Source organism: Rousettus aegyptiacus, unplaced genomic scaffold, assembly GCF_014176215.1.
Source record: "Rousettus aegyptiacus isolate mRouAeg1 unplaced genomic scaffold, mRouAeg1.p scaffold_m13_p_14, whole genome shotgun sequence".
NCBI classification, from domain to species: Eukaryota; Metazoa; Chordata; class Mammalia; order Chiroptera; family Pteropodidae; genus Rousettus; species Rousettus aegyptiacus.
Window position 1 is genome coordinate 31,732,272 of NW_023416289.1, and position 27,054 is coordinate 31,759,325.

Sequence of the window (27,054 nt, forward strand, 5' to 3'; positions counted from 1 at the left end):
GGGGAGGCTGGGATGGAGCCAACAGCGGAAGAGAGCTGGGCGCTCTTGACAGCACCAACCTCCGACACGCTGAGGAGAAGACCGGCCTGCTGAGCCAAATGCTGCCAAGGGGCCCGGCATCATGAGGACTGAGAAATACATTTGAATGAGGTGATGTGGGTCCTTGCTGACCTGAGGAAGAGGAGTTTGGGCACCTTAAGGGACTAAAGGCCCTTAAGTGACTGGACTTGGTTAGGGAGGAACTGGGAGGCGAGTAGGAGATGAGAAGCGTTGACCACTCTTTCTAATATGCCAGTGGGTGGATGGAGGTGGGGAAGTGGCCGGAAGGGGATATCCAGAGTGGAGTTTTGCTTGTGATTTTAGTGGGACATAACTGTGTGTAAAGGCTGATGGAAAGGATCCACAGAGAGGGAGAGATTAACTATGGAAGAGGAAGCCAGAATGATGAATAGGGTAAGAGGACACACAAGCCTACACACCCTGATGCACCTGGGGCTCTGAAATTGCCTGCCCAGACAGCCCTACGCTATGACCAGAGCCCGTGTGGGCCTCTTCCTCAGGCCCACTGTCCTGAGGATGGACAGCATCCGCCAGAGTGTGCACCCTGAGGTCTGAGGAGTAACCAAGGGGTGGCCCTCTGTGGGGAGTGTGGATAGAGCCTGACAGTGCAGGCTGGTCTGTGAATACAGTAACCCCCTCCCCCCTCCACACACACACACACACACAGTGGGACACATTCCAGCACACTCCTCACTCCAAAGAACCTGAGAATTCCAACTGAAGCTGGCCTTCCAGTCTATCGTAAAGGTGTGCCTGCCAAGGCTGGAGGATAAAATGTATTTTATTTAACAGTTGTTAGCCTAACTTACACCTTTTAAATATTAGACATATGATATGTGGATCTTCATTTTTCCTCTTGTTCTGAGCCCTTCAAATGTTAGGAGAGAGCCAAGGTATGTAATAAATAAATACGCACATAATTTCATGCAATATCTATATAATACATGTTATATAATTATAACGCCATAGAATAAAATATATCATATAATCCCAATCTAATTTGGGTAGGAATGCGCGCGCACACACACACACACACACACACACGAATACAGTTTGTATCAGTCAGCTTTTGCTGTGTGACAATGAAATACAAACTTTCAGTGGCACAAACATAGGGCATCACATTCCTCAGTAGTCAGTGGTGGCTGGTGCAGCCCCGCCCCATGTGTCTGGCTCTGGGGCTCAGCCTGAGGGCCAGCAGCCGCCTGGGGCATTGTCTTCCTCCTGGAATGTCAGGAGTGTGAGGCAAAGGCAGCCACGGAGCAGGCTTCAAGCCTCTGCTTGCGCCACATCCACTGACTTTCCTTTGGTGAAGCCCAGAGTCAGGGAGTAGAGCGGTACATTCTGCCAAGCGTGAAACCATGGCAAGGCTATAGATGTCTAAAACTATGACAGGGCAGGGAAAAACTGGAATTAATAATTTAACCTATCACATACTAAACTGAGGTTTCCTAGGAGGAAGATAACGAGATTGCCAGGGTGTGTGTGTTGGGGTGGGGGTGGGGGGTAATTTGTAATTAATTGTAATTACTAAAAGGATAGATGTTTTATGTTTACAACTTACATGTATACCCATATTCCGTCTGTAATAAAGCAAAAATAAGAAGACCTCAATTCTACTTCCAATCAAAATCTTAACTTAAAATTTTTACTAGTTGATTTATTTGGAAGACTGGCTAGCTATCTTTAAAAAAACAAGTTCTTTTTAAGGTCCCGACTTCAAATCATAAGCAAAAGTTAATACTAAAAAAGATAAGAAATCTAAATGTAAAAATAGAACTGTAAAAAATCATAGAGAGATAATATTTTGAAATATATCAAGATGCCTTTTCTTTTTGTACTTCCTTGGGTGACCTTCCAGATTTTCAGCCAGAGGCTTGCATTGCCTAGAGGTGGAGGGGGATGGAAGGAGGGAAAGGAGGCGGAGGAGAGAGGGGAGGAGGTAGAGGGGAGGAGGGAGAGGGGAGGAGGGAGAGGGGAGGAGGGAGAGGGGAGGAGAGAGAGGGGAGGTGGGAGAGGGGAGGAGGGAGGAAGGGAGGGAAAGGAGAAGGGAGAGGGGAGAGGGAGAAAGAGAGAAGGGGGCAAGGGGGTAGAGAGGAGAGCAAGGAGGAGGGGAGGAGGAAGGGGAAATGAGACAGAGCAGGAAGAAGGGAGGAAGAGGGAGGGAGGAGGGGAAGAGTGGGGGCCACTCGCCGAACACCTGCCAGGCAATGCCCTCTTCCAAAAGCAGTGGGGTGGGAGGTGAGAGGTTGGAGATGGGAGGTGGAGGGAGGAGTCTTTTCTTCCGTCTGACATCACTGTTTTCAGCAAATGCATCAAAGACCCACTTCCACCAAGAGAGGCCCTGTGGGGCCCTTGGCGTATAATACACAGAGGAGCTGGCTGAGAAGGGGGGCCAGGCAGGAGGCAGAGGCCCGGTGTGGATCAAAGTGAAAGGAGAGCACGCACCACGCCCAGTGATGTGAGAAAAGCAAGTAGCAAAAACAAAATTGTAAGAGAATACACACATCGAATACCATTTATGAAAAAGTTTAAAACATACACAAGTGTTATTGTTTATAAATGCATCCGATTGTTACAAAAATTATAAATACGTGCTCAGGAATGATGCAACTTTAAGGTAGCAATTACAGGGGGAAAGAAGAGAGAGGTTTAAACCGGCCTATATCATTTCATTTGATTTTTAAAGAGGGATCTGAAGCAAATATTCAAAGTGTTAATATTTGGTATATTCTGGGTGGTGGGTATACAGGTGTCTGTTAATTAGTGTCTATATCTTGAAATAACATGGTAGGGGTAAGACAGGCTGCAGGTTGGTATGAATACTTTATGCCAGGGTTGAAAACCTACGTGCACATGTACACATTTGCATGTCTGTGCTCAGGTGTGTGTGCACTTATCTTTGTGTCTGTGGCTCTGTGCGACTATGTATCTGTGTCTGCGCAACATTGTGTGTGTGCTGCACATCCCTTTGTGTCTGCCTCTTGTGTGTGTGCATCCGTTTGTCTATGCGCACGCATCTTTGCAACTATACACGTATCTGTAGTTGTGTCTGTGCGTCTGTGCAATTGTTTGAGGTTGTGTTCGCGTGTGTCTTTGAGTGTGTAGTAAATGTGCATATCTGTGTGAGTCTGTGCAATTGTGTGTCTGTATGTGTCTGTGCACTTGTGTGTACATAAATAAGAAGAAACAGACACCCCCTGTCTGGCAAGGGGAAGATAGGATTTTTGTTTCTCCTTTGTATCTTTTACTTTGCGCACGTGTGTGCGTATGTGTGCATGTGTGTGTGTGTTTTACAGTGATCATGTATTCTTTATTAAAATTTAAAAATACTTGTAAAAAGACAGTAAAGAGTTTCACAGTTCAAAAAAATGAAAAGAATTTACCAGCGACCCTAGCTTCCCTTCGGAGCACCTCTTTGCCCCCAGGCCCCAACTTATGACTCCTTCCACCCCCAAGTGCCCAAGGACAGAGGAGCCTGAGGACACTTCCCAGCCCCACCCCAGAGGCGTGACCCCAAGCAAGCATGCAATTTCTCTGAAGTCTTGTATTTTATCTTGAAATGTTGGGCAACTTTTACATTCCCCCCTTTAATGTATACGTACATGTTTATCTTAATTATACAATCACGAGGTTTTAAGCGCCAAATCTTGGAGTCAAGGGGCCACTCAAGGGGACTTCCTCTCACTCCCCCAGATCCTGCGTGCCTCTTGTGGGTGAGTATTGGGCCAATGAGGCCTGGAATAGGGGTGAACGTGTAACCACAGCCTTTACCATAGGCTCTTGGAAGGTCAGTTGAAAGAGGAAGCTAACCATCCACATTTCAAGAGCACTTACACTGGGCTGGGCCAAGTTATTTGCATTTCCTGTCACAGTGAATTCTCCCAGCAACCCCATCAGCTTAGTACTGTTAACGTTCTCACATTACAGGGAGGATACTGAGACTCTGAGAGACTAAGCCCAAGGTCACCCAGTTGGATTCAGACTTCCGAGTTCATGCTGGCCACAGATTGTCTCCCTAACATGATAGGCTCGAGGAGAAAGAATTGCCTTGACAAGGAAGAGGGTCAGCCTACTAAGCTTTGGCCCCGAGAAGGAGCCCTGGGTAGGGTCTCTGACTGATAAAAAGCTGCTTTCCTTACTGTTTCAACTCTTTTCTTCCCTTGGTCATGTGCAAATGTAACTGCTAGGCCACTCGTCCTATGACTGCAGGGCCACTTTGATGGTCGCTTAGAGCCAGAGTGGCAGCCACACAAAGTCATTTAGGGGCAGGACTTGGTATTTAAGGCTCTCCTCTCAGGGGTTCAGATAAGGCCTATATTGATTGAGAAACCTGGAGGACCCTAGAGAGAGCCTCGCTGACCCCAGCTTCATCTTTCTGGAGCTCTTTTCCATGTGTTGCACAGAAAGAGCAGTCCTGGGGGCGGCTTCTCTGCTTCTTCCTCCTGTCAGGAGCCAGGCCTGCGTATCGCTCCACCGCCCCAGGCACTGCTGACGGAACCGCTTCGCCCCCCAGGCCCAAGGGGCTGCTGGGATGCCCTTGGGACTTCACTATCACAGCTTGAGAGAAGAAAGCGCCCTGAGGAACTCACAGGTGAGGGGGGCGGAGGGCCGGCTCCATAGCCTGGAGGTAGCCATGCTCTGCCAGGCCACCTCCACATTAGGGTCCTGTGTGTGTGGGGACCCTAGAAGGACCAGAGCACTGCTGTCTTGGAGGTGCCCTTTGGGGCTTGGGGTCTCTCTTCACTGCTTAGCTTCTACCTTCCTTCCAGCTCAGGTCAACAGCTCTTCACCTTTGGGGGAACCCTAGCCCCTAACACAAAATCCATTGCCTCCTCCTTCCCCCTGGCAGAGCCTGACTGTACCCAGGGTCCACCTTCTTCCCCAGGGCTCACAGCCATGACGGCAACTCCAGCCCCATGCAGGCCAGGGGCTAAACCTGATTGGTCCAGGCTAATCTCTTTTCCAGGGATAAGTCTACAAGTCGGCCAATGGGATGTGACAAAGAGGGCTTGTGCGGGGAAGGGGGGGGGGTGGCCACTGGGGTCACCTCTTTGTTCTCCATGCTTGTCTAGGGAGGTGTGAGGCTTTGAGCGCTGTTCATCTTGAGATCAGAGAGGAGCCAGCTGGGGACAGGCCAATGTGGGGAGGGCGACAGAGGAAAGTGGAGAGAGCCTGGGTCCCTGAATACTCTGCAGAGCCACCGAATCAACTTCAGAGCCATCTCGCCTCCCACTTGGCATTATTTGAGAGAATCAACTTTCCTCTTCACGAAGCCATCCTGAGATAGGTTTTCTTACACCCAAACTCACACAGACCCTTTGAAAATCTGGTAAAAATGCTGAAACTTCTCTTGGGAAAAAGGCTCAAATACAGAGTATTGAGCAATTTGTGTGTGTGTGGGCGGGGGTGGGGGAGGGGAGTGTGTTCCTGGTTTCCCAGAGGCCACCCAAAATCCACCATACACTGGGATTCCTGGTCATATCTTCTCGTCTCACTGCTGTCACTGAGATGCTGTTGCCTACAGAGGGCAGGTGGGTTTGGTTCTGAGCAGCATACCCTCCTGCAAGCAGAAAGCAGGACTGGAGGTGGGGTGGGATCTGTAGCACCTGAAGACAGCCCTGCTGTATTTCCCACCAGAAACTATAAGTGCCCACTGAGAATAGTGCTGTGACCAGGCAGAGGCCCAGGGAGAGCTGGCTGGTCTTGTTTCATTTTCTTCAAAGACGGGCAGGAGCAATCTGCCCCCACCTCCAACCCTTAGGCAGGTTTGGATCTCTGCTCTCCAGGGAGTGGGTCGGCTGGCTGACAGACAAGAGGCCTGGTCGGAGGATGTGATGGGGGCAGCACTAACAGTCCCACATTTCGTAACTTCCTTTACTTGCCAGGTTCTCTGGGGTCCTAATGAGGAAGAAAGATTGAGGAGATTGCAGGGGTCAAGGCAGAAACCAAGTGGATGTCAGACTGTGTTCTCTAAGCCAGGCTGGCTCCATCCTAGCCTGGTCAGGGGCCATCTCTGAGTCTTGATGTAGGCACAGACTAAGGAAGGTCTGGCTTTCACCCCAAGGGGCCTGGGGGTAGAGGAAGAGACAGCCCTGCCTTGACAGCCCAGCTCCTCAAACCCATCATCAGCGGGCACTAACTGTGTCTCGGCCCGTTCATCTGCTGTCTGGTCACAGCCTTCCTGAGGTTGAGTTCAGCAGACTCTGGGATCTCATTTTGGGCTCATTTTACTTTCCTTATTAGGGTTCTCATTTTTTAAACATAGCTTGCAAGCAGCAACAACAACAAAGTCACACTGGAAGCCCCATGGAAACATCTGGAGACTGAGGGCTTTTTTGCAACACCTGGATGCAGGGCCTGACCTGCATCTTGCTTCACGTGAGCACATGCAGAGGCCCCTCGAAGCCAGGTTTGACCTCTTTTTTTAAAAAAAAATATAAACTATAATGGCTTAAGTGCTAGTCAAATCTATTAATAAAGCAAGTTATATTCTGATTAGACTCACATCCAAGTTCATCTCTTGGACTACCGTAATGAAACAAGATGTATCTCACAAGATGTTTCAATTTGTTTAGTCCTAATTTTACATCTTTAAATAAAAAAAAGTTTCGCTCCTGCATTATCTACCACAGATCATTAAATACCTATCACAGTCCATGTCCAAATCTTGGTGTAAAGGACAGTTGGCATTTAACCATTAACTTTTAAATTATGACTCAAACTTACTTGAGAATAAATTATGACCCAAACTTACTCTTCTTAATGACATGTTTAAAATTCAGCTCTTTAATAAAAGGATTCAGGAATATGAAAACAAAGTTCAAAGTTACCAGCAATATTAAGGAAATAAAGGTCCTTCAAAATGGTCAGTTCTTGTTTTTATTAAATTGTGCATTTTTAATATAGTTGGTATAAAGTGAAACTCTTAAAAAAATGTAAGAATTTAAAATAAAGTGGAACATCCTATTTTCAGGGTCACCAGTACCACGGTGAGATTTGTCTCTTAAACAATGACACTTAGTATCTCTGTAGTTCCATGAATACTTTTGAAGTGTCATATTAAAACCAATCTCGTGGCCTTGAGGCAAAGAGAAGCAATTAGTCTTGGAGTTGTGAATAAATAAAAATCCATTTATACACCCGTCCTTGACATGTACCTTGCAAATCTTAGAAACTTCATCTAGTGGGAAAAGAAATGTTAAATCATGAATACCAATACTAATCACATTGCCATGTGGCTCCCTAAAACAGTTTAGTTTATACCAATCTTTTAAGTATTAATTTATATGTATGTATTCATCCATCCTGAACACAAAACAAAGAAGCTCTAGCAGGCACCTAGGAATAGATAAGTGAGGGGTGCTCAGGACCACAAGGGCCACCACAAGCAGGTTTTCAGTGGGTCTGTGCTCCACAGACAGGAGCTCGCTGAATTTTGCCATATGCCTCCCTGGCACCCTGCAAGCACTCAAAGGCCTGGGAAGGGGTAAGGCTCCGTCTGTGAGTATAGGATACCCACAATGCCTTCCTCCATTTGTGATCCCAGCCACCATTTACGGGAGGATTCAGGAGGTGAAAGTATTTGGATACTTGCTTCACTTATTTAGGTCCATTTCTTCAATGCCGAGTGAGGTGTGTGTAAATGGGGGCTCTGCTGCTCCTCGGCCTTGCGCTGCCCCGGGAGACTGAAGCTGTCAGCCATGCAGAGGAGCAGACCTCCAGGGCCTGGCCTGGCTTGCCTGGCCTAGCAGGGGCGTGGATGGCAGAGAGCGGTGCTGTCAGGCAGGAGCTGGGAGCCAGAAGCCCTGTGGCACCAGGGCGTGGGGAGCAGAGTGGGAAGCCCGTGGGCCAGCTGGAGCCGCTGCACAGATCCCTGACCTACTTCCACGGCCCCTTTCTGTTCCAGGAGCAGCTAAAAATCCATAAATTAAGGAAATTAACTGATGGGGCCTGCGGCATCTTTGTAAGCTATTTAAATCTATAAATTTACAACATCTTCTGCATATATCAAGTAATTGAACTAACTGCAGGGATGTAACTTTAATGAGAAAATTTCCCCCTTCTCCTGTAGTTCAAGCTCTAAAATAAATAAATAAATAAAACCTTCCCCTAGGAGGAAAGTTTCTGCTTATTCCCGTGTGAAGTTACAGAGCGCGGTCCGGACGCCCTTTCCACGCGCGAGGTCCTCTGGTTAAGGGAAGCAGGCGCCCACTTTGCCGTCCAGCCACCAGCGCCCTCCGGCCCCCTACCTCAGGGCGGCCCCCAGCGTGCCCCCCGTGAATGACTCCGCTAGAGGGCGCCCAGGTCCGGCTGGAGTCTGGGGTGGGAGCCACGGCGCCGCTCCAGGTTGGAGCGCACCCTGCCTCTAGCCGGAGCCGGACTCTGGCCCTGGGAGTCCCCGGGGCCGGACGGGGGCGCAGTGCAAGCCCGGCGCACTGGCGGCTCTGTGCTCTGTTTCCTAGGAGCGGGGAAATGGTCCCGGGGTGTAGGGGGCGGGCGGGGTGCCAGGGAAAGCGGAGGAAGAAGAAGTGGAGGGGGAGGTAGAAGAGGAGCAAGGGGCAGCTGACACAGGGACCTGAGAGGGACAACTCGGGCGCAGGCCTCGTCGCCGTGGGCAGTCTTGGCCTCAGACTCTCGAACGCGAGGCGCGTGGTTAGGAAATGGCGCGCCTCGCCTCGGGCGGCCGGCCGGGCGCCCCTCGCGCGCCCCTCCCCTGCGGTGGCCGACCGCGTGTCCGCAGACGTCACGGGCGGCGCTGCTGCCCGGAGAGGGGCAGTAGGGGCAGAGACCCGGAGAGGAAGGCCTGGGAGGGGGAGGGGCAGCCTTGGCCCCCGGCTCTGCTCCAGCTCCCGAGGACTCGCAGCCCAGTTTCTTCCCAAGTCCCGCCCCTGGCCCCGGGCGCCGCGGCGGCGGCTGCTCTCCTCTTTGTAACCGAGGAGTCAAGAAATGTGAGAAACGTGCCCTGTGTTACTTATTTGGGAGCCGAAAATTTATGCCCAGCTGAAAGCGCCCGGGGAAATATTACATCAGATGAAATGACAATGATTAAAATCAGCTTCTCCCCCGCCCCCTCCTGAGCCCGGAGGAGGCCCGGGCGCCGCGTGGCTGGCCGGCGGGGGGCGGGGAGCTGGGCGGCGGAGGGCGCAGGGGCCCGGGCGCACCGCTCCCGGGAGGGTCCTGGCGGAGGCCCCGGCGGAAAGGCGTGGGAGAGGCGGGTGGGAATCGCCCGGTGAAAGGAGGGGAAACAGCGCATTTCTGTCGCCGAGCGCGGCGGGCGCGGGCGCGCGGAGCTAATTGCGACTCTAATCCTCTGCCCCGCGGCGCAGCCGAGCCCCGAGCCAGGAGTCGCCGCGCGCTCCCGCTCGCGCTCGCCGCGCTGGGTAATTTGGAACCGAATCGCTGCCCTTTGCGTCCGGGCTTGGCCCACACGGGACGCGGGCCACGGGTTGGGGTTGGGGGCTGGTTTTCTCGCCAGCAATCGGGAAAGGCCGCTGGAGAGACAGGAAGGAGGAGAGGAGGTGGCAACCGCGGGAGGGCAGCCGGAGAGCAGCGCAAAGAGGAGGAGGCGGCGGCGGCGGCCGCGAGGAGGGGAGGAGGCGAGGGGAGGGCGGGGAGGGGAGGCCCCGGCGCGCCGCGCCGCGAGGGGCCGCGCGAAGCGGGGGCCGGGGCGGGAGGGGTGGGTGGGGGGGAGGGTTGGGGGCGAGAGAGAAAGTAACTCCAGGACGAGACCGGAGCGACCCGCGCAGCGAGCACAGGCGGCGAGGCTGCGCCCGGCGCCCGAGACCGGCGGCTGCGGGGGGCGGGGGTTGTGCCCGAGCTGGATCCCCCGCTCCGGCTCCCAGGTAAGCCCCGCGCAGGCGGTCACCGCTCAGCGCCGTGCACCCCTGTCCCTAAAGTGGCTGCGATACCGAGAAAGTCGCCCGGCCAGGGTTCGGACCTGGGCGAGGGCGGCTGCTTTGTCCCGGTGCTGGGCGGCGGGGGCACCCAGCACAAAGGCCTGGCCCGGGAGGGGGGATTGCCCACGTGGGCTGGCCCTGGCTCCGGTAGACCCTCCCCACGCGGGGGGGTTCCGCGCTTCCTGCCGCGCGGGGCTTGGTGAGGGGGAGGCGGTGGGTGCAGGTCCCAGCACTCCGGGCCTCAGTGCAGGGCTGAGCGCCCTGTCGGGCGGGCGAGTTTCCGGGGTCAGAATCGGGCTCACGCAGCTGCAGCTTCGGAGCAGACAGGGCCCGGCTTGGCGCTCAAATCAGAGAGAAAAAGTCTCTAACGGGACAGATGTGCGTCCTCTGACGCCCACCTCGAGAGTCCGAAACCAGGCGGGAGGGGCCGGCGCACTGGTGGTCGTCCCGGGCGCGCAGTTTGGGGCTTCGGGGAGGGCCGCGCGGAGACACGATCGCCGCCTCCGGATCCCTGCTGCCCGCCGGTGCTCCCTGCCTGGACGCACGCAGCGGGCATTCACTCCTAAACATCCCCCCTTCCCCGGTAGCCGAAGCGCCTTTTCGTCTTCCCGCGCCCCCTAACCTCCGTCTACAGAAAGATAAGCTTCAAGTTTTCACTCCGAATCTCAAATGTGCATGAAGGAATTTAACTGCATTGAATAACAGCATTAGTTTCAATTAATTTTTTTTAAATCCCGCCAACAATAAACTTTGAGAACAAAAGCGCTTTTACGTCCTTAATTAGGCGAGCTTCCCATCTGTGGTGTCTAAGTGTCTGCCTCTTGATTTAACTTTGTCCTCCGCCCCGCCTCCGCTGCACACTCCTCCCCACCCTGCTGGGCGGCTGCGGGTTCGGTGGCCACTCTCGCCCTGCGGCGCAGCCGGCCTCGGCCCAGCCGGCTCCCGGCGCCCCGAAGTTCACATCGGCGGGCGGATCCCGCGGCGGGGCTGGCGCGCACCAGGTGGCCTACCCGCCTCCCTCCCGGCTCACCCCCTGGACAATCATGCAGGCCCCTGGCAATCTCGCCGCGGGCTAGCGCCCAGGGCGCAGAGCTGAAGGGAGCTCGCGAGGCGCCTTCTGTTTACCTTTTATGGTTAAAATAACAGCTTACCAAAGAAGCAACTTCTCGAAGAAGCGATTTAGTGAAATCGTCTCAAGCTGCTGCAGCTCAGCCAGTTTAATCACCCCCAGAGAGCTGAACAACTGCGAGCACAATGGGACACAAAATCATTTTGTGTGTAAATGAGCGTGGCATTCTGCTCGCTTTCCTCTGCTCCGGCGGGCGGGGCTCGGCGTCGGGCGGGCGCGGGTCCCGGGGCTCCCGCCGCAGCTCTGAGAAGCGGGTTAATACCCACCCGATTTGGAAACCCGCAGGCCCTCGCGCGCACTACCGACTAGGTGCCCGCAACAGGCTGTTTGGCCAAACCTCGGGAGGGCTCTGGGGCTGTGTCTGGATTATGGGTTTGGTGCTGGTGCTGGCGGAATGAACTTGTGTCTCTTACTGCACCCACTTTATGCTTCTGACCTCAGCAGTGGTCTCCAGGAAAGGGTCGTTGTCCAGCACAGATGCTTTGGTCGGAGGGATCACTGGAGGTTCGGGTCAAGGCGTAAAGCCTGGGGCTTCCAATGGTGAGTTTCCGGTTTGCCATGAACATAGGTTATGCTTGCAATGGAAAAGAGGCTGGATGAGAACGGAAGGTTATGCTTGCAATGGAAAAGAGGCTGAGTGAGTATGGGATTGAGCAGCTTTTATGACGGGTTAAATGTCACTTTTGAGTGGAGTCCTGGTAGTAGGGAAAAAATTGTGCAGTCTGCTTTGATAGAATTTCCATCAGAATTTTTTCCAGCACAGTTTATCCTCAACGTGGCTTTCCTTCTGACTTCTCACCCAGCAGAGCCTCCCAGGGCAGGATAATCCATTCCTGAGATCTGTTTTGGTTTCTCAGAACTTCCTTGAGATAAATGACCTGCTTTTTTTTTTTTTTTTCTAAGCTAACTGGAACTCAGGAATGCCAAAAGCAGCAAACCCTGAGCAGCCCCCAGTGAGGGTATAAATGAAACATCTCTGTCTGCTAATAGCAACTCCTCACCTCCACCCAGTTTCTTGTCAGGGAACTTGCTAAGACACTGAGGTCAGAACAGATCCTAGCGGGGTAACCTTACTTAAATGTGCAGGATTTGATGCCTATTGGAACTTGGTCCATGTTTCGTAATTGGATGTTGAATTTCAAGGCACAAAGTCAACCTTTTAAGAAAGCTTGCTTCCTCAAGGTTTTACACCTATGAGAGACAAGTCCAAGTTAAGCTTGTGGAAGCCAGTGTAAATCCGCTCTTCCTCACCCTCCTGCATAGGGCCTATACAGTACCCTGAGGTGGCTTCTAGATACTGAGGGACAGTCTTTTTTGGGTGTACTGTGGAGCAGAGGAAAGGCACTAAGTCTTTGGGGAGGAGCAGGAGATAGGGACCATTTGCTGAGTGGTTGTCAGTTTCCTTCTGGCCAGCTCTCTTATGCCTCGAGGGTGTGTCCCGAGGGGGGCTGAGATACATTAGTCTCACACAAGACTATTCTGGGGGTCTGAGAGGTCCTGGACTCCATAGCCCATGGAGGGTAGGGGATTATCCCCGAGCAGCGGTTTACAGGGTTCTCTGCTAATGCAAGAGGAGACACGCTTGGTAACATGGCTCTAAACCAAAATACCAGGAAAATCAGATTTGTTCTGAAACATTTTGGGGCAATTATGGTGAGCATATGTTTCAGTATTGTCATTAGCTGAATTAGCAGACATGGAGCTGCCCAGAAAGCACGAGTGTGTGTGTGTGTGTGTAAGTAATTTGCTATGTCCCAGAGGCATGCTTTGGGGTATGGGGACAGCAGAGAAGTGGGTAGAATCTGGAGAATGCTGTGTGGTATGGCATGGAGTCCTGGAGAGCATGTGCTGAAAGGACTATTATAAGTACTTTTGACTCCACGGCATACACAGCGCCCATGACTACTGAGGAGTAAACCCTCTCTGGTTTGTCGGTACTTTCCCACAGATACTCCGGGCAGCGATGGAAGCCTAGATGCCTCACCGCAAGGAGTGGCCGAGCGGGTCCTCGCTTCACGCCCAAGGCAGCGCCGGCACCGCGGTGAGAGCCAGCAGGGTGGGCTGGTCAGTGGCCAGTGGCTACTACTTTGCCCTCTTAGCGCCTGCTCACCGGCTGCCCTGACTGCCCTTCCTGGCAGCTGCGGCGTTTGAGAGATGGCTGTTGACTGGCTGTACGATTATGTATTTTTTTTAAAACAAAAATGCTCTTAATTTGATGTGAAATTTACTACATGTATAAAACTCAACGCCTTAGGTGCTGAGGAAGTCACTAATTTAGAGGTGTCTCGTTACTGAGACAAACTTGCAAAAACCCCTGAATCCCAATTCACAAATTGGTGATTCGTTTGTCAGGGGATATTTCACATCTAACACATAAGCCCGCGACCTTTAATTAGAATTTTGCAGTTTGTTTTATGCCCCTGGAGGCTGACACCTTGAAAATTTTTTTTCTTGATTTCTTATTGCTAATAAGCATCTTTCTTTTTCCCTCTGGTACTTTGAAGAAAATGATGCAAATACACTTAATTACAGTGGTGGCCATAATTTGTCAGCTGAATATGTGATCAGGCACAGGCTCAAGTGATCTGATTAGATCTGTGATCACAGTGGCAATAAAGGGAGTGCACAGCTCTGTGGTGGAGAAACTCTCGTTTCTGCCTTATTTCCATCTGCAGGAGGGAGGAAGCATGTCCCGGTTGTCTCTCACCCGGTCACCCGTGTCTCCCCTGGCTGCCCAGGGGATCCCACTGCCAGCCCAGCTTACCAAGTCCAACGCGCCTGTGCACATCGATGTGGGTGGCCACATGTACACCAGCAGCCTGGCCACGCTCACCAAGTACCCCGACTCCAGGTAAGAGCCGAGCCTCTTGTCACACCAGGCTTGCAGTGGTGACTGGCAGCATCTGCAGGCTGCCACCGGTGGGGCCTTTCTCCTCTGCCAGCCAACAGGCAGGGCTCTCCAGGGCCTGCTCATGCACAGAGATTCAGAGAACTAGGGTTTGGGAGGCCAAGTCTGGATTTTGAAGGCTGCTTTGCATAGAGACTTGTGACCATGAGCTGGCAGCATCGGTAGTGCTAGGTGGAGCTTCTGACCCACTGGCAGAAGCCACTTATGCAGACCAGGAGCTGATTGGGGAATCTCACGTACCTTCAAGTTCCTCTTGAGTAGGACCCTGGCGGCCTTTGCAGAGGGTCATTTGTGAGCCATGCTGTGTACTTCTGAGGGTTGTGTGGGATAGAAATATTTAATCCTACTTATGATTCTCACCCTTGGGAAAGCGCATAAAGGGTGGGAGGAGGGGAAGCTGCAGTTTGCCATCTTTGCTTGTTGGGGTGGCCACTGCCGGACCCTGAGGGCTAGCAGCAGGCTCCCTTGAAGTGGGGGAGGGTTGCAGTGACTGCTGGAATTCCCGGATGTGTGGGGCTATCTGGACCTGTGGAGAAGCATGAGCCTCGTATCCCCATCTGCACATCAAGTGTAGCTGACCAGGACCCACCCAACCTGGCGCTTGCCACTGTACTGAGCTCCCTGGCACTCGTGCCTGTGGGCCCGTCTGCAGGAGGCCTTGGGCACTGCCGACTCCTCTGCTCTTGCCTCTTGGCGTTTCCTGCTGGCACAGCAGTAGGATTGACCAGAGCTGGGCTGGCTCTCCGTGAGCCTCTCCGGGAGGCGATGTGGCGTGCTGCTTGCTGAGTGAGCAACGGCTTGCTCCTGGCACAGTGAGGTGGCCACTGCTGATGGCTGAGCAGCGGGAGGGCCAAAGCTGCCAGGCGTCGCCCCCGTTTTATACATTTAAAATAGCAAGAGGAGTTAATTAATCCTCCAGACACCGAGGGATCATCTCGGGGATGCTTTCTTGTCAGACTGCCTCGTTGCCAGTGCGTCGCTCAGAGTGCAGAGGACACCTCGTGCAGGGAGGCGGCTGCTTCGCAGAGCCGGTGGGCGGCTTGGCTGGAGCCCGTCATGGAGCCTGGCTGCTCCCTCAAGGAGGGGACGTTGAGGTGGACGCAGTGTCCAGTTCAGAGTCTGGGGAGTCTGGGGGACAGATGGCGGTTTAGGCTTCATTCCCTTGGCCCAACAGAGGCTTGGCCTGGGGCACTTGTGAACTTGAGCCTTTCGTGGTGGTGGTGGGTCGGGGTGGGGGTGAGGAGCGCGGCATCCATGAGGCCACGTCAGCAGTGTCAGCCTGTGTGCTAGTTTGCAGAGTCCTGTCTTGGATGGGAGATGGATTCGGCTTATTTAATTTCAGTTTTTTCCTCTGTGGCATTCCCGAATTGTTTGAGATAGATCACCCCTTAATCAGTTGACAACGTTTGTGAGTGAAATTCATAAAACCCTTGCCCACAGCCTCTGTGAAGAGAGTTTCCTGAAATCAGATACTTGCTTTTCTGGAGCAATCGCAGCCCTGGCCAGCAGGGGTGGCCTCCTCGTCTTGTCTCCAGGCTGCTACCTGGGAGCAGTGAGGGCAGAAGGTGGTCCTCCCCGCAGACCCACAGTGCAGCTCAACCATACCCATCCTGCTGGAGCGCTGAGGCCCTGTGGCCCCGCAGCCAGCAATGTGCCCAGAGCAGGTGGCGGTCTGCATTCTTCCTGAGGCTGGGGCTCAAGATGAATTGCTCTTCTGCCTGGATGGCTTCTGGCTTGCAGGAGACCTGCTCCACTGGCCTGAAGCTTTGGCCTAAGAGGCCAGGGACTGGTGTGATCTGTAGGACAGACAGGGAACAGTGGGTTGGACCAGGCTTGAAAAGTAGGTTGGACAGCTATACTGGCAAGTGCCCCTCAGATCTTTCTCATCTTTCTTTGAGTGAATCATTAAAATTTAAAAAAAAAAAACTTTTTTTTTTTTTTTACCAATTTTGGAAACCAAGAGCTGTCCCTTACCCCATGTCATTTTGTGAGTCACCTGAAGCTGGAGAATTAAAGTGCTGAAGTCCCTTAGGGTGTTTCTGGACGTAGATCAGCAAAGTCCCATTCTGGGCAGTGCGGTAACACCAGAGCCTCGTGCTCCAGGCCCTCGGGTTTCTGTGCCCACAGAACGGTGCCTGGGCTTCATGTTCTTGGCTGATGTGGAGACTCCTACACAAGGAACAGGTGCCACTGCTGGTCAGCCCAAGGACAGCTGTCAGTCACTGCCCAGAGATGGCCGCCTGAGGCGTGAGGGGCCTCCCTGGGGCTGACTCCTCACTCATTCCCGCCCACTGGATGTAGTTTAGCTGCCGCCATCGTAGCCTCTCGTGTCCATCCTGGCCATGGGAAGCAACAAATTGAGATGGCCAAGAGCCTCAAAACTAATAAAACTTTCCACTGAAACACTGAGGAAATTGGAGCCAAAGGTTAAAAAGAAAAGAGAAGAAAATAGAGCCCTGTCAGCTGGGGTCAGAACTGAGCAGACTAGTCCATGAACTTCTGTACTTGGTACCCCGGACCCTGAAGCCTCGCTGGGGCTCCTCTGCAGTGACTGACCTAAGCTTCCCTCACCCTGCTCACATCCTTGGCAGCCTCGGACTTCCAAGGGCATGAAAGGCCGTGGTCCTGTGAAGATATAAACTGAACCATAGAAGATCTAGAACCAGAATCTGAAACAAGGCAGATTGAGAACCTTCTAGCCTTGGACGAATAAGGCAACCTAGAACCCAGCCAGCCCTGGAATGTGGGTGGATCAGGAATACTGTAGACGGACAGGATGGGCTGGAGCCTCAGCCAGCCCTGACATCAAAGGGATTTGCAAGGCAGCCTAACCTACAGCATTGCGTGCTGCACACAGTGTTTGAGCTCAGCCAGGAAGGGTGGAGGAAGTTCCACAGTGAGGCTGAGGCTTCGGACTTGCTGGTTCACCTGTGGATGTAGATTTTACTTTCTTCTGCAGGTGCCATGTTGGGGTCCTGGGCTCTCTGCTGGTGACTGCCTGTGGCACCTGGCAGCCTTGCTCAGTCTCATCTGTCTCCAGGAATGCTGGGCAGCCCTCAATTTGACATTTGAATGTCCAAGCTCTGCTGAGGCCAGGTCTTGGGTTTTGACAGCTATACTAGGCCATGGAGCCCACAAGACTTTCTAAGAGAGCTGTGTCCCCCAGTATCATTGTCACCAGGCCTGGGGTAGAGGTGGGGGGGTTGGTAGGCTCGACAGTCTGTGAAGCCCTGAGATGAATTATCTGGTGACTGCAGTATTGGTTCCACAGCCTCGGGCCTCTCCACACCTCACCATAGGCTTTGGCCTGCTTATGCCCATCCATGAGGCATCCTTGCCCTTTTATACAGCCCCACTGGGATGGGACGGGCCATGTCCCCAGAGTGAGAACAAGTGACTTCATGGCTACTCTGCATGTGGGCAGACCCTCATGGCTGATGCCCGAGTGTGCCAGGCCACCAGAGTGGAGAACGGTGTGAATGACAGGCCCTGAGAGAGGCTTTGGGCTCTAACCCCTCAGCAGCACAGCTCACGTGCACAATGGCAGGGTGGGGCAGGGCCTCAGTGGCAGTGACCTGGAGTAGACAGAGGACTGGGCTGCCGGGGGACAGGGACAAATCCCTGGAAGGTGCACGAAGGTACAGGCAGAGAGTGAGGGGGCTCGTGTCGGCTGGGCTGGAAGTCCTGAGTCTCAGGTTGGATCTCTGCCAACAAGCTACCGCCTTGGTGGGGTTGAGCTGTGGTCAAGTGTGTGGCCCTGCCTCCCGAAGGATGTCTAGAGATGCTGTCACCGGGAAGACCTTGCCAACCTCCCTCTTGTTTCTACCTGTCCTCACCCCTCTTTGTGGCTCCCCATTGTCCACAGCTGGGTGGGCCTGGAGTCTGCAGGGGACGTGAGCCAAACCAGAGCCTGCTGCCCTGTGCACCGGGCAGACTGAAGCCCTGACTCTGAGGCCCGGCTCCCTGTCCCTGCAGTGGGGACTGGCCTCAGGAGCTCCCCGAGGGCTTCCTGCAAGGCCTGTATTTCCGTCAGAACCACTGCCCTTCAAAGGACAGGGTGCCGGGACACATCTCCCCTCCCAGACCTCTCCCAGATATGCACATCCTCGTGCATTGTGGTGCATGCGCCTGCACTGCTTCTGTGTTCACACTCGTGTGTGTGTACATGTGTGTGCTGTGTGGTGTGTGCGCACTGTGGCACGCATGCACGTATGCGAAAACTTCTGCCTGTCTCAGATCTCCCCTAAGGCTCCCCCAGCCAGTGTCTGTGGCTTATCTGTGAGTTTGTCACATGTACATAGCTGTGTCTCTGGTTGCCTTGTGTTGGCTGGTGTGTCCTTTGCCTGGATGTGTCTGGGTCTGCCTGTGATGTGTGTGTTGCAAGGGAGTGGACCATGTGACTCCACCTGTTGCCCAGGTGTGTCACGTCAGATGCTCATCCCTGTGGGTTGGGTAAGGTGGATGTGTGGGACCCAACACTGGCTTCTCTGGTTTACATGTGTTCACTGGGTGTGTGGCTGAGGCCGGCCAGGGTGTCTGATGGTCAGTGGTGGTTTTCTGGGTGAGTCTGTCTGGCAAGGGTTGGGGGAGGGGGCAAGGAGCCTGTTTCTGTGTCTTGCTATAGTTTTGCAGGCCTGTAATGTTTGAGGGGGTGGGTGTGTCTCTCTCTGGCTGTGGCTCATGAGTGTAGATAGTGTGTGTGGCATGTGCTGCCTGCCATGCCGGTGTCCTGCCTGGTTTCCTCTGGTGTGTGCAGGCATCTGCCCGGCCTGGCACAGTCCCGGAGTCACCGTCGTAAGGCTCCTGGCCCCTCTGGCAGGGAGGGCCCTAAGCAGTGGGGCAAGGCAGGTGGGCTTGGCCCTTCCTTCAGACATCCTGCCCTCCATCTCTCCCAGAATAAGTCGTCTCTTCAACGGCACTGAGCCCATCGTCCTGGACAGTTTGAAGCAACATTATTTCATCGACCGGGATGGAGAGATTTTCCGCTATGTCCTGAGCTTCCTGCGGACGTCAAAACTGCTGCTCCCGGATGACTTCAAGGTAAGTCCCCAGCCAGTGGCTCCCTTGCACTGCCTGTGCAGTGGCGTTACACAGGGGACACTGTGACTTAATAAATGGACCCACGGTCGTCATGGCAACCACAAAAAGTTAAGCAGTGAAGCCAAGGGCTAAATCAGTTTTTCTAAACTAATTTTGTTTTCTCACATTTTTAGCCTATTTATCAGGGTGTAACAACAATTAAGCAGCAGCGGCGGCACTTACCCTGGTTTCATGTTGGTCATGTTGAAGGACTGTCGTGTGCTGGAGTTACAGGAGTTAGAGACTCTTAGCCCTGTTCCTTGTTGGCAGTTTGCAGAGGAAAGTCCAGATCCAAACCAAACACCCTGTAAACAAAAAGTGACCCCCAGTTCTTGGGGCAGACCTGTCCAGGTTCCGAGAGTCCTGCCCTCTGTGGTACCAGGGACCCTGGAGGAAGGGAGCTCAGGCCTGGACTGCCGGGCTCGCACCAAGAAATGTCCCTCCCTTCCTTCCTTCCAGCAGCCAAAGGACCAGTGGCCCTGGGGCTCTTTTGTCCCCCATGCAGCCGAGTTACTGGATGCCCACAACTGAACTCAGGCTGAAAATACAGTGAAACAAGCAGATGTGGGTCCTGTCTCCATAGCACTTATGGTCTGGTGGGAAGACAGATGTAGAACAAAAACCACTTGCATTCCATGGAGGCAGATGCTTCCGAGAAGGAGAGAACATTGTGGGAGCAACCATGGGGAGCGTGGTGGGCGGGGAAGGAAAGGGTATTTCCCTGGGTGGTGAAGGAAGGAGGGGGTGTGGACAGGGGTGGCGGCCTAGGTGAAGAGGCCAGGTGGCAAGGATTGGTACCTTCCAGAACTTCAGAGAAGGTGTCAGCTTGAGGCTGTATGAACTGGGAGGGGCAAGGCAGGAAGGGAGGCTGCTGGTTGGCGTCAGGACCTTGGTGGCTCGGTCAGCATTTGGCATTTCACCCTGAAAGCAGTGGATGGGTCATGAGTAAGGGAATGACAGTCAGATCTGCAAATTGATCATCCCAGCTTTTGTGTGGAGAAAGATGTGGGAAGGGTGGGTATGGGGGTGGGCACAAGAGGCCAAGGGGGATTTTTTGAAGGCTTCGGACCAGGGCAGTGGCAGTGAAGATGGGTCAAGGTGGCAGGTTACCCTTATATTTAGACAAAGGATACAAAAGACCACGGACATGGATTGATGGGAGTCGGGGGCTCCTCATGGTGTCTCCTGGCCTTCGGGGCTTCTGTCTGAGGATGTGTTCAGGCCCAAGGGTGGAACAGGCTGGGGGGTAGTGTGGCATTCACTCGTATGTGGAATTGCTGGTGGGGCGTTGGGTGCCGATATTGAAAGATGTAGGGGTTGTTCGGTATGCAGATAGCACTTAAGGAGCAGAGGCCCCAGGTGGAGCCCGAGGAACCCCTGTGAAGGGGCAGGATGAGTCTCTGACAGGCAAGAGGCCTCCCTCAGGCAGTTCCACAGGCTGAGGCCAGCAGGCAGGCGGGTGGACCCTGCTTTGGGGTTGGGCTTCCTTACCAGCCAGCCAACCTCGAGCTGAGCCCCAGTGGGTGGCATGAGTCACGGGGTCCTTGGCTACGCAGGGCTGGGGCAGGTATGGTGAGCATGTGTTTGAGAGACAGTTGGTATGAGCCCATCTAGCCTGGGAGAAGCCTGCCTGCCTGGCTAGAGATGAGCTCATCACCCCAGAACCCTCCCTGTACAGCCTGTGGGGCAGGGACCGGCCAGGCACTTAGAAGATCTTGTTGTCCTTTAAAATCCTCATCTCTTCTCTGAGTTGGGTGTCTGCATCCATTTTATAGAAGAGGAAACTGAGGCTCAGAGAAGGTCAGCTACTGATGATCAGAGGCCTCAGGGCTGGTAGATGAAGATGCGGAAAGTCCAGCCTAGACAGGTGTGTGTGTTTTGCCCCCCTGCTGGGCTGTGTGTTTCTCTGGGGCAGGTGAGACTCCTCTCTGGGATTCTGAGAAGGCAGCAGGTCCGCAGGCATAGACACAGCCGCAGGCTCCTCTGGTCTAGCCTTCTGGTCTTTCCAGAAGCTTCTCTCTGCTCCAGAGGGATGACGCCTCTGATGCCTCCCTGAGTACTTGGGGCCAGGTGGAAGGGCACAGGGGGTCTGGCACCGGTGCACCCCAGCACTGCCCTTGTGCTTCCACACGCAATCGCTTGAGCCTCGTTTTCCCCATCTGTACAGTGGGTACAACTGTTCCAGTCCACACCGTGCAAGGTGGCGGGTGTCACAGTTCTGTGGACTAGAGAGAGGAGGCCCCCCTGGAGTTGAAAAGGGCAGCCCCCCACGGCCCCCCACTCTGTCTGCACATGTCCGCAGGACTTCAGCCTGCTGTACGAGGAGGCGCGGTACTACCAGCTGCAGCCCATGGTGCGCGAGCTGGAGCGCTGGCAGCAGGAGCAGGAGCAGCGGCGCCGCAGCCGCGCCTGTGACTGCCTGGTGGTGCGGGTCACGCCGGACCTGGGTGAGCGGATCGCGCTCAGCGGTGAGAAGGCCCTCATCGAGGAGGTCTTCCCTGAGACCGGGGATGTCATGTGCAACTCCGTCAATGCCGGCTGGAACCAGGACCCCACGCACGTCATTCGCTTCCCGCTCAATGGCTACTGCCGGCTCAACTCGGTGCAGGTGAGGGCTGCGCCGGCCCCACCCACCTCACCCCTGCCTCCCCAAAGCCCTCCGGCACAGCAGAGATGGAGGGAGGCGCAGTCCCTGAAATGGCAAAGCCCTCTGTGCCATCTCACAGAAAAGGCAACAATGTGTCGATGCATAATTTATATCCTGCTCATAATTAAATGATGGCGCCTGGGGGATGGACTTAAAAAAATTGATCTGTGCTTTTTTTTTTTTTTTTTTTTCCAAAAGGATGTTCTATAAAAATTGTCCAGAGTACTTTCAACAAAGCGTGCTTCATTTGACACCCAGAGTCAGAGTTTGGATTCAGATTAAACCCAGGCAACAGGAGCCGCAGGTCAGAGGCTGAGAGTGGAGGTGGCCTGGAACCCCTTCCTCACCCTGCTGACCTGGGCCACTGTCCCAAACAGTTGCCCAGATTGTTTCTGGATAGGCTTTCCGTAGATGGCGTGAGAGCTGGGAAGCCCATGATGGAATGGGGCCTATTTTCCACCAGCTCTTTCAGACCCGAGAGCAGGCTCCTATTTCAAGCTTGGGGCAGAAAGAGTGGATTTTGTGGGGGAAATCTTTCCCACCCCCTACCCATGCATACATTCCACAGGCGACTGGCTAGTTGAGGGACATAGGTGTCAGACAGTGACCAGACACCAACAGCAGACTCAAACACAGAGAGGACTCTTCCTCTTCACCCCAGGTCCCTTGAGCTGATGAGCCCCCAGGCTTCAAACCATCTGGGACTCAGCAGCTCAGGGAAGCAGGTGGTGACTGCCCAGAGGCTGGGAGCAGGGTCTCTTTATGATTGAGGAGGGGCCCTGGGACCACACTTCGGGAGAGAGCAGGGTACGTTACACCCTGGAGAAGAGATGAGGGACCCAAAGGCTCTTTCTGTGTCCCCGAATCAAGGTTGTGGATCCCTGAGGCATCAGGGTGGGGTAGCCCACTGAGGCTTAGTCACTCAACGGGCCCTTGGGCCAGGCCACTTCTGTCCCTCCTGTGTTTGCCCAACTGGGACCTCTGTAATGAGAGTTGAGATCTTAACCGGAGGAGGTAGCTTGCACTGGCTGGCTACCTTCCACCAGGCCGCGCCAGGCAGACTTGTAACTGGGCACTCCTGACCCCTCTTTCTTCCCCGGCAGGTCCTGGAGAGGCTGTTCCAGAGGGGTTTCAGCATGGCCGCATCCTGCGGGGGTGGTGTGGACTCCTCCCAGTTCAGCGAGTATGTGCTTTGCCGGGAGGAGAGGCGACCGCAGCCTACCCCCACCGCTGTCCGGATAAAGCAGGAACCCCTGGACTAGGCATTGCCTCAGTGCTCACCTGAGTCCTCTTCGCCCTGGGGACATCCCAGGGATCTGGAAACAGTGCTGGGGAGTCCCACTTATACCTGCTTAGTGGTAGGACCGAGGGTGGGGCTAGAGGATCCAAAGCGACCCCAGGGAGCCCCAGGTGTCATGGCAACAGAATGTGGGGTGCTAGAGGCATGTCTGCTGAAGGACTGTTGCTGTGACCCAAAGGTGCCTCAGTGGGAACTCTGCCGCCAGTTCCCCAGCCCCCTTGGCTCCCCAGCCCAACACAGCATCCTGCAAGGCTCCAGGACCTGCCGCGGTGGGGTCAGCACAGGCCTCCCCAGCCCACTGCAGAGAAGCGCTTCATCTTTCTCCACATGTGGCAGACTCCAGTGGGTCTCCTTGCGTCAGAAATGGCTTATTTTTCTACAGTATTTAAGACAGAAGTAACTGTAACTACACAAGCCAGAGAGGAGGACAAGGACCAACACTTCTTTATCTGGTGCTCCGTTCTCAGACGTGTGGCATGCGGGAATGTTGGAAGAGCCACTGGGCACCCGGTGCCCACAGAATGGGGCTCGCATACTTGTGGCCCCTGCTCTAGGGACTGATATAGGGAGGGTAGTGCTGTAGGAGCTGAAGCAGGGCTCCCCGGGGGCAGGGCTGCTGGGAGGAGGGTAGGTCGGGCATGAGGAACAGATGGCTGTGGAAGCATCTGAAATCTTGACTTTTGCTGCCACCTGGGGCGCAGGCCACACTAGGTGGGTCACTTGACCTACTAATGCCCAGGGGCTTCCAGTCCTGTTTGTATGCCCTCACAGCTGGGCTCCCAGAGGACTCTTTCCCCATCCAGACCAGCCACAAGGCCACATGGCATCCTTACCTCAGGAATGGGCGCCACGGTGAAGGGCCCATCTGTCAGCAACATCCTCTGGGTCCCCACCTCAGGAAGCCGTCCCCAGCTCTGATTTTCCCTTACTAATATGCACACTGAATTTTAATTAAACTTGTTATACTGGCCTGCCATTTGGAAGAGATTCTAATAAGGATTGGTCCCAAGGGGTCCTCATAGGCCGGCTGCTTCCCTGAAGATAGGCCCAAAGATGGACACCCCAGCCGTGTCATGCTTGCCCAAGTTGGCTCTTCCCCAGGTGGATAACCTGCAGACAAATGCTTTGTGGCTAGGGTGCCTGACTGGTACTGCCCTGCATACAATGCCTGTAGACTTGTATATGACTCCTTTAATATTGTAAAGATGCTGATGTACAATTGTTGTGTTTGTGTAAACACATTATGTTCTTGGTTTATGCCATAAACGATGCTATAAAGCAAAAGACTGAGGCTCTGTCCCGTGCAGAAGCAGCAGCGGGTTCCTGCATTGGACGTTGTGCGGGGGGTTTGGGGGTGGGAGTCCTCCCTCTGTTCCTTCAGTTCAGATAGAGGAAGAACCCCCAGCACTAGCTGGGGGAGGGGCAGGGTCCCAAGCCGGTGGTTATTTATTGTATTCGGGTGTTTCCTTGCTATTGTCCCTGTCCCCTCAGGGACAGCACAGATTCTGAACTCTTACTCACAGCCCCTAACCAGATGTGAACCAGGGGAAGGCAGACAAGGTGTTGGGCTTTTGAACCCAGTTTTAAGTGTTTGAGGTTTTCCCTCTCTCTGGGTTTTGGTTGAGGTTGATGTCCTCTTTAGAGCCCCACAGAGCTGTAGGAGAAGGTGACAGTCCACAGCTCAGGTCAGCCAGGGGACATGCAGCCCCCGGCATGAAAAGGGCAGATCACCCAAGCACAGCACAAGACCTGTGCCATCTCTTGAAGGTATTCATGTAGGCCTCCAATTTTAATGAGACTTTTCATATTTTTCCTCAAAGCCCTTATGTTTTAACCCATGAGGACCCTTTTACATGCCCGGTAAGGGCCACCAGCCTCAACCTGCCTGGAGGATGAGAGCACAGCCACTTCCTGTCTGAGGTTGCAAAGCAGACGCCATCCCACTGTACAATCTAATTTGCTGGACAGACTTGCTAGCCTTCTCCTTTGCTTAGCAACGCGCCTCCAGTTGGCGCATCTGCATTTTGGCATCTGAGGTTCACATCTGAGAGGAGGAGAAAGTGTTGTATTTATTAGAAAGGAAATCTTGTGAAAACAGCTCAGTGCCGCGTGTGTTCGTGGATTTTTCTGGTATGAGAGCTAGCAGGATTACTGATTGGTGGAGATTCCCTAACATTTTAAAACAAACTAGTTTGAGTAAACCATTGTGCTTGAAAAAAAAAAAAGTACCTTATTGAATGTTACTCTTAATTTATTTCTTCTTTACTAAGTAGTAAAATCAGGAAGTACGATTTTACATAAACTGGGGAATTTCTGGATTTGTAAAGAAATGCCACGCTCTCATAGTAATGGTAAAATTCTAATATACATAGTCCCCATAAACGATAAGTACAAATTATCAATTTCTTTAAAACATTTACATACTTCCTGGAATGAATATATTACAAATTATCTTTTGATGGAATACCAGCAATATAAATGTTACTTACTTGTTATAAATGTCACTTCTGCTCTTTGTAAACCTCAAAACTAATTATTTTTTATTATAAGCAACTGGAAGGAGAGCTGTTCCAACACCTGCCTTTTTCCCACCAAACTCCTGCCAGTGCAGGAGAATTTGGCAAAGCCACAGAAGGCGGCTTCTGCCACTGTCCTACTCACATGGGGCTCCAAAGCCAGGTCACAACACTAAGAATATCTTTTTAAAAGTGTGTGTGTGTGTTTTTTTTAAAGCTATCACTTGACTGTGTTCCTTAGGTAAATAAAGGATATTTTATAAATTACACACACAGATTTAGTGCTTTGTTTCTAATCCACTGAGGCAGCCACAAGAAGGTACTCTGGCTTGGATGATTGTTGAGCAGCCGTTCGTCATACTTGGGACTTGACTACTGAATAAGACATTGAGTAACCCAAGTTCCCAGTACTTAACCTTTCCATTCTGAGGAGGTGCCGTGGAGAGCTGGGCCCTAAGCACCTGCATGGTCCCCAGGTGCCTCGCATGCACCCTGCTGGCAGACCTGAGAGTAAGGGTGGTGCAGGCATGGCTTCTGGACTTCCTTGCCTCTTCCGAACCCCCAACCCTGGATTCCTGTGTTTGGGGTGCAGTGGGTCTTTTCCACTGTATTGATTTTACGTGTGTGTGTATGAACTAAGCCACTCGTACATTTGAAATGGGCAAAGCACAAATGTGAGAAGTGGGGATGTGATTTCCACTGAGCCTTTGATCAAGAGAAGACTAATTTGGCTGAGCCTAGCAGAGTCTAATGAGCACAGAGTTGGGAGACTACCCTCCTCCCTAAGCAGGAGGCAGACCTGCTGAGATGGTCTCATCCCACTTGGCCCTGTCCTCCCTCCTGACTCTGGAGACAGGAAAACAGCAACAGCGGCTCTGGAGGACACTCTAGAACACAAAAAGTTAGCATTTCTCCTAAGTGGGTGACAAGGTGGAACATGCAAAAATGGGGGCTGCCAGAGATTATCAGTTCGAGGTGGAGTGCTTGGTTCAACCCAATGGGGACCTCTAGACAGAGCTGGAGGGACAACACTTGTCCAGATGGGGCGCCCGCTAGCCTTGAGCCTGACACCCGGGCTGATGTGGGGTGTTGGAGGAATTGTGATGTCACAGTTTGATGGCACATCAGGTAGCCCTTTCTGGACCACGAGAAAGAAAAATGTATCAGTGGCAGCTAAGGACAGCTTTCCTACCAGGAGCAAGACTAGCAGTAATTTTCTCTCCGAAGCATCAGAGTTTTCTAAAGTGACCTAAATGGAATACAACCCCAGTGAGTGTTGAGGGTCAGAAAGAAGGGCTGACCAGGGACTTTCTGTGGTCCTCATAGTCCTCACCTCAGTCCCTGCCCTCACATCCTCGGTAAGTCCAGGGGCACTTCTCTGAGGTTTTAGTGGAAGGGGGAGCCCAGCCCCTGGACAGCTCCCACCCTTCACCCCGGAAGGTCTCTGGGGATCTCTTCCCCCAAGCCCCAAAGCTGGACAAACAAGGCACCTGCCTGACCCATGGTGAGCTCTCTA

General features: G+C 53.3%; 1 protein-coding gene across 4 annotated transcripts; it reads left to right on the forward strand.

Moving 5' to 3' along the window:
• Positions 1 to 9,749: 9,749 nt before the first annotated feature.
• Positions 9,750 to 25,807, forward strand: KCTD15 (potassium channel tetramerization domain containing 15). Of its 4 annotated transcripts, none has more exons than XM_036231578.1 (7): positions 9,751 to 9,905; positions 11,533 to 11,628; positions 13,037 to 13,129; positions 13,764 to 13,939; positions 18,892 to 19,036; positions 21,378 to 21,683; positions 22,826 to 25,807. In XM_036231578.1, exons 3-7 carry the CDS (start codon positions 13,064 to 13,066, stop codon positions 22,982 to 22,984), a joined length of 852 nt encoding a protein of 283 aa, XP_036087471.1. In that variant the 5' UTR covers positions 9,751 to 9,905; positions 11,533 to 11,628; positions 13,037 to 13,063; the 3' UTR covers positions 22,985 to 25,807. The 4 variants fall into 4 exon arrangements, with proteins under 4 accessions (XP_016021573.1, XP_036087471.1, XP_016021574.1 ...); XM_016166088.2 differs by having other exon boundaries at positions 9,756 to 9,905; positions 11,530 to 11,628; XM_016166087.2 differs by lacking the exon at positions 22,826 to 25,807 and having other exon boundaries at positions 9,750 to 9,905; positions 21,378 to 22,817.
• The last annotated feature ends 1,247 nt before the right edge of the window (positions 25,808 to 27,054 follow it).